The 5,517-nt window shown below is 45.9% G+C and overlaps 1 protein-coding gene across 1 annotated transcript in view; it reads right to left on the bottom strand.

The window, feature by feature from the left end:
- Window positions 1-114, bottom strand: part of CSTF3 (cleavage stimulation factor subunit 3) — a 38,474-nt gene extending 38,360 nt beyond the window's left edge. Inside the window, exon 1 of the mRNA XM_026041199.1 lies at window positions 43-114. Coding sequence (XP_025896984.1) covers window positions 43-72 — 30 coding nt within the window. The 5' untranslated portion in view covers window positions 73-114. The remainder of the gene's footprint in view (window positions 1-42) is intronic.
- Between the last annotated feature and the right edge of the window lie 5,403 nt (window positions 115-5,517).

The following is a 5,517-nucleotide window of genomic DNA, read 5'->3' as shown; positions in this document are numbered from 1 at the left end:
GCCGCTCGACCGCCGCAGCCCCCTCAGCGGCCTCCCGCTCACCTGGTCGCCGGCGCCTCCCTCTGCTGCCATAGCGGGTTAAAACACAGCCGGGGCGCGGAGCCCCCTCCCCGGAGCGGATTTAAAACCCCTCTAAAAGGCCGGGCCGCGCCGCGGGCCGCTCCCGGGCCCCGCCAGCCGTTGCGGCCGCCGCCGGCGGTTCCACCGCGCGAGGCGCAAAATGGCGGCGCGGCGTCCCCCGGCCGGCTCTGAGCGGGGGCGGGGCCGCGCGGGGGCAGCTGGGAAAGGACCTGCTCAGCCAATGGCAGCGGAAGTGCCTGGAGCACTCGCGCGCGTCGTCACGCCAGCACGTTATATCGAGGCGGAAGCGACCAATGAGCTTCCGGGGGGCGCGGCGGCCGTTAGGGGCGGGGCGCGGCGGCCGTTAGGGGCGGAGCGCAGCGGCCGTTAGGGGCGGGGCGCGGCGGCCGTTGGAGTTGGGGCGGGGCGCGGCCTGAAAAGCCGGCGCGCTGAGGCGCTGGCTCCGCCATGACGGCAGTGGTCGGGCGGCGCTGCCCGGAGCCGCAGCGCGCCCGCGGGCGGCGGGCGGGCGCGAGGTTGCGCCCGGGCCCCGCAGCCCGGCGCCTGTAGGCGCTGGTCAGTGAGACGGTCTCGGCATGGCGATGCCTCTGCCGGCGTCCGCGGCCCGCGCCCTGCCCGCCCTGGGCGCCGCTCAGCCGTGCCCGCCGGCGGCGGGCCCGCCCCCGCCGCTCCCGGAGGCGAGTTCAAAAGAAGGGCTGAGGGGCCGTCACCGCCAAACGCCTCAAGGACGCCGCTGAGGCCGCACCCCTGGCTCTTCACTCTCCTTCACGCGTTCGCAGCAGCCTCTCCGCGAGGGGAGGCCGTTGAAGCTGCGTAGCCGCAGGCGGCTCTGGGCGGCCGGCACCGGAGCAGCCTCGGCACGTAGCGGGGAAAGCTGCCTTCTCCTCCGAGCTGCCTTCACCCCAGCCGCGTAAGTCTACCGGAGCGGCGTGATGCAGTCACGGTTATGCAGAAACACAGTAGTTGAGTGCTAGGGTTTCTCGGGCTCCTTCCTACTTCATTTTCCACAAGTCACTTCATTAAACTGCAACAGCATAATAGAAAAGCACACCAGAACAGGATACTTATTTTTGTTGCTGTTGTTTTTGAGTTTGATGGAAAAGTGGGCAGGTAGTAAACATTTGACCAGTCTCTAACACTATTTTCCTTACCTGTGTTTCTCAGAAGTTCACYTTTGGCCATTCTTCAGAAGTGAAATATGATTAGACCTATCAGTCTTTTCTCCTAAGTCTGTTTTTTGATTTTCATAGGAATGGGTGTTTTGTGATAGCAGACTTAATTTGCCATTTTCTAGTTTTTAAAAAATTCTTCCCTACAACACATTTTATTTTGAAAATGTTTGATATGTAAGTGTTCTTTCACTTAAAAATTAAATTGCTTTACTGACTCACCTGGATGATGCTTGTCCATTTCTATCTAGCAACYAGTTCTAATGTAAGGAATCAAAGTGATGTTGATGAAGGTTCTAACTAGGTGGTTTGTAGCATATATCTATATRATGTTAATTCTCTAGTCTGTAGCTATCTTAATGTCATTGGTGAACTTTTGATCAAGTTTGGGGAGTTTTGTTCACAGTTGCATCTGCTTCAATTTTAGCTGCTTCTTTGGGAGTTGTTTTTTTCAGTTCCTAAGTATGATAAAGGTGTTGTCCAGTCCAGAAGGTGATGATGATTCCAGTGACATCTTGTTTGCTTAACAGAATGAGGTAGTTTAAGAGGAAAGTGAGTGTTACCTAATGTTTAGACTTTATTTCCTTATCTCCTATCATCTCTCCTATCCCCCCCAAAATAAATGTCTCAACCCCTTGTTGCTCTTGATTGCTGTAATTCCATGTACAGAGTACACCTGGAGTTTGGCCCCAGGTGCTATAAATACAGGCTAACCTGCTTCCTTTATGTTGGTGTTGCCTGGGTAATTTGCATCAACTACAGCTCTTGTATATGGTCTCTATCTATTAGTCTAAGAAAATTAAAACACTAAGTTAGAAATTAAAATTTTAAATTATTGTTTTTGTGTCTTAATTCAGATGTAAGTACTTTGCCTCGTTTTTTGATAAATATGGTTTTTCACAGCKGTGTGATCATGAAGGTATGTTTTAGTGATATTTTACAAAATGTGTCTGTAAAGGATAGGTTATGCTTCAGAGTAACATGATGCTGTTGTGTTAGCTTGAAAAAGTTCACATATGGACTTGTTATCTTGACTCAAGTTTTGTCTCATTATAATGCAAATTTTGCCCTGGTGTGTGAGTCTCCGCCCAGCCTTTTAACTCTGRTTTAGTTGAGCCAGGTGATTTGATTTGACTGAGAGCTTTCCAAGTCATGAGAGCAACACTGGGAGTGCAGCAGCTAGGCTTGCAATAAGAGTTATTTCCTTCCACATTGCTCAAATATAGTTTTAGAGTGTGGCTCTTGCTTCTATGCTTTATGAAGTTATTATTGTCACATCCAGACAAGCTCAAGTCTCCAGTCTGGTTTAACTGGAGCAGTGAGCAGTATTATGAATTTTATTCTAATGATTCATGCTTGTCTAAATAATTGATGTGAAACTTCATGGCAAGACGCAAGTTAAGAAGCAAATCATCATGGATTATAGTGTTCAGTGACTGGTGCAGAAGCTTTGCATCAGAAATTGAAAGTAAGAAAAGGAGCACAAATTAAAGACCCTTACTACATATATAGTAGTTCAGTGGTGCTTAAATACTCTGGCCAGGAAAAAATAGACATAAATTGCATGTTGCTCAAAAAAAAAAAAAAAAATCGGATCTTAAAACAGATGTTGAGCCTTGAAGGCTGCTAGGCCAAGACCTTGGCCTACCACAAAGTGGAGTAAATTTGAAAGGAGGCTATTTTCAAAGAGCTCAGTCAATGATTATTGAATAGAGTTGATGTGCAATTGAATAGAGTTGATGTGCAAGTCTTCCAAGTGATTTTGGCTGTTCAGAACCTTTTTATCTTCCATGTAGTTCACTTACAGCTTTACTATGCTTGAGAGCACAGCAGGATAGAGCTCATACTGTGTTCTTTTGGTTTTTGTGGGTTGACAATATCCTAGAATTCTGTGAACTAAAGAAGGAAGGTAGGCTATAGGAATATAGACTGTAATTAAGGATCAACTTCTTGTTTTGACCATACTGGTTTCCTTCTTCACTTGACATCTGTTGGGTTCAGGTGAGGTGTGTCCCACTAATTAGTAGGAGCAGCTGTAAAGATGAGGAAGGAAGCAAAACCCAAGCTAAGAAGCTGTGCTAAGTTTTGTTTTTGTGGGCTGTGTGCTGGCCCTGCTGGAGTTTGCAGTGGAGGAAGTGGCAGTGGGGGTTTAGGCAGTGAGGAGAAAGCAGTAGTAGGACTCAGCTGAAAAGGTATCCTGTAAGGGCCTTGCATCTGGCACGAATGGCTGTGTGTGAAGCTCCATTTGCATGGATATAGGACTGGTAGGGAYCACAGCATCACTTTGGTTAGTATGTTGTTCTCAGGTCCCTCTCTTGAGTGTTTTTCTCACTCTGCAATCTCCCCGTCAGGTGTGGTRCGGCACTGGAGTACCATGGAGTTTCCTTCATCTGTGCTGTGTATGTGAGATGCAGGTACTGAAGCAGGGGGATGCATGCTCAGTCTGTGACATTTTATCTGAGACAGACATGGTCTGAACCCTTCGTGTGTTAAAGCTAGCCCAGGTGCTGGGTCCATTGCTTTTTTCTATCTTGCAGATACAGTAGTGGTTGTCTTGGTCTCTTTTAACATTGATGTTAAAACCTCCTCTTTGATTCTAGTTTTGATGTCTTTCCAGCTCAGCCCTCCTGTTACCATCCTTCCATTCAGCTCCTCCAGGCAAGGTGCCCAGAAATAGCCCTATGTGGGAAGGTCACAGTGGGCATGTACTGTGTGTGTGTTATTCTAGCTCTGAGGTGCTGGTTCCTGTTGCCCAGGTAGGGGCTTGCAAAGTGGAATATTGCCAGCAGGGCTTATGTATCAGGAAAGGCGTCTAGGTTACAGCTACAGAAACCTCTGTGGTGAGTTGTGTTGCCATTAGCAATGAATGAAGTTCTGCATCAYGTGTTGCCCAGTGAGTCAGGCTTCATGATCATAGTGATGGCCTTGGAAATTAAAAAGCAGAGAATCTATGATGTGCAGTGCTAAATGGTGTGGGTGTTGTGCAAGCAGAGGAAAAACAGCAGAAATTTGCCAGTCTTGAAAACAATTTAAATAAGGGACTGAAAACAATTCAGAATTCAGGTATATAAGCAGAAAATGAAAGTGAGTGCATTAGTGAATAATTAAGATGAAAAGTATAAAAATAGTACCAGCTGCCTATTTTTAATATATTTATGGGTATAAGTATTAAAATTGAGTGACTTCTAGCCTTTTTAATATATGTGGGCTTAAATTAGCATTTGTTTTAAGCTATTTAAAACAGCATTGCATGGACTATATTTTGTCAGTGTCATTTCCAAGAAATGTATATATTATCTAGATTTAGATTGGTTGAACCACCTTTTACCAAGTCCTGTTCTGTTTTTATGCTATGTTCTTTTCCAAAATAAGTAGTTGTTCCCCTTTCTTTCTGTAGCACCACGTGCTGTTTTGAATGAATATTAGTGTTTGTCAACACTTATTTATATTACCTTGTGAGTTCTTTGGAAAACTACCATAGTGACTGACATCTAAAGCTGGATCGCTTTCTGTTCAAAGATGTKATAGTGATGAAACACTAAGCAGTGAAAATAATGCTGAGAACTGTTCAAGYCAACAACTGGATGCCCTTAGAGGCAGGGTTACACTGAATATTTTTTGTTGCAAGATTTCTGGCCTGATGCATGTGGATGTATCATTTATGCTATATATGCAGCGAGTCAACATGTCCTGAATGCATTGAGTGTATAGTATGTACAGAGATCACTTCTCCAGGACATGCACAGTAGGTCTCATATATCCAGCAGCCATTTCTTTGGCGTTCCTGGATGCCTTCCAGCTGGCTCGTAATGCTGTCTCCAAGGGTCTGAATATCAGAAAGGGAGCAGGAGTAACAGCGTCCTGGACAGAATTTTCAGGCAGAAAAATAGAAACCTCTAGGAAAACTCAATTTGCAGACTGAAGATAAAAAGATATATTGGATAATGCCATTTGTCTGTGCACTGAAGTAGTGCGATGTGAAGGAAAGTATAAATACATTGCAGTTAGGGAGATAGGTTAAACAACTGTACAGATACAGTGACATAGTTCACTATAATTCTAATGCTTTCAAATTTCAGAGTGTTTGATCTTGTAACTCAATACTTCTAAAGTAATTAAAATGTTTGACCATTAGCGTGGTACAGATGCTTTTCTGCATCTTGTCCCTGTCAGATGTTTCTGCTTTGTCTCTAGCCTTGTGACTCACCCGGGAGGTGGCAGGCAAGCACTGCTTTGCTGCTCTACAGCTGGAGCAAGGACATGAGCA

The sequence above is a fragment of the Nothoprocta perdicaria genome, unplaced genomic scaffold, assembly GCF_003342845.1.
Source record: "Nothoprocta perdicaria isolate Ctin4 unplaced genomic scaffold, notPer1 scaffold_28, whole genome shotgun sequence".
Classification (NCBI taxonomy): Eukaryota; Metazoa; Chordata; class Aves; order Tinamiformes; family Tinamidae; genus Nothoprocta; species Nothoprocta perdicaria.
Note: the sequence above shows the minus strand (reverse complement) of the source record. Positions and strands in the feature narration are given on the sequence as shown.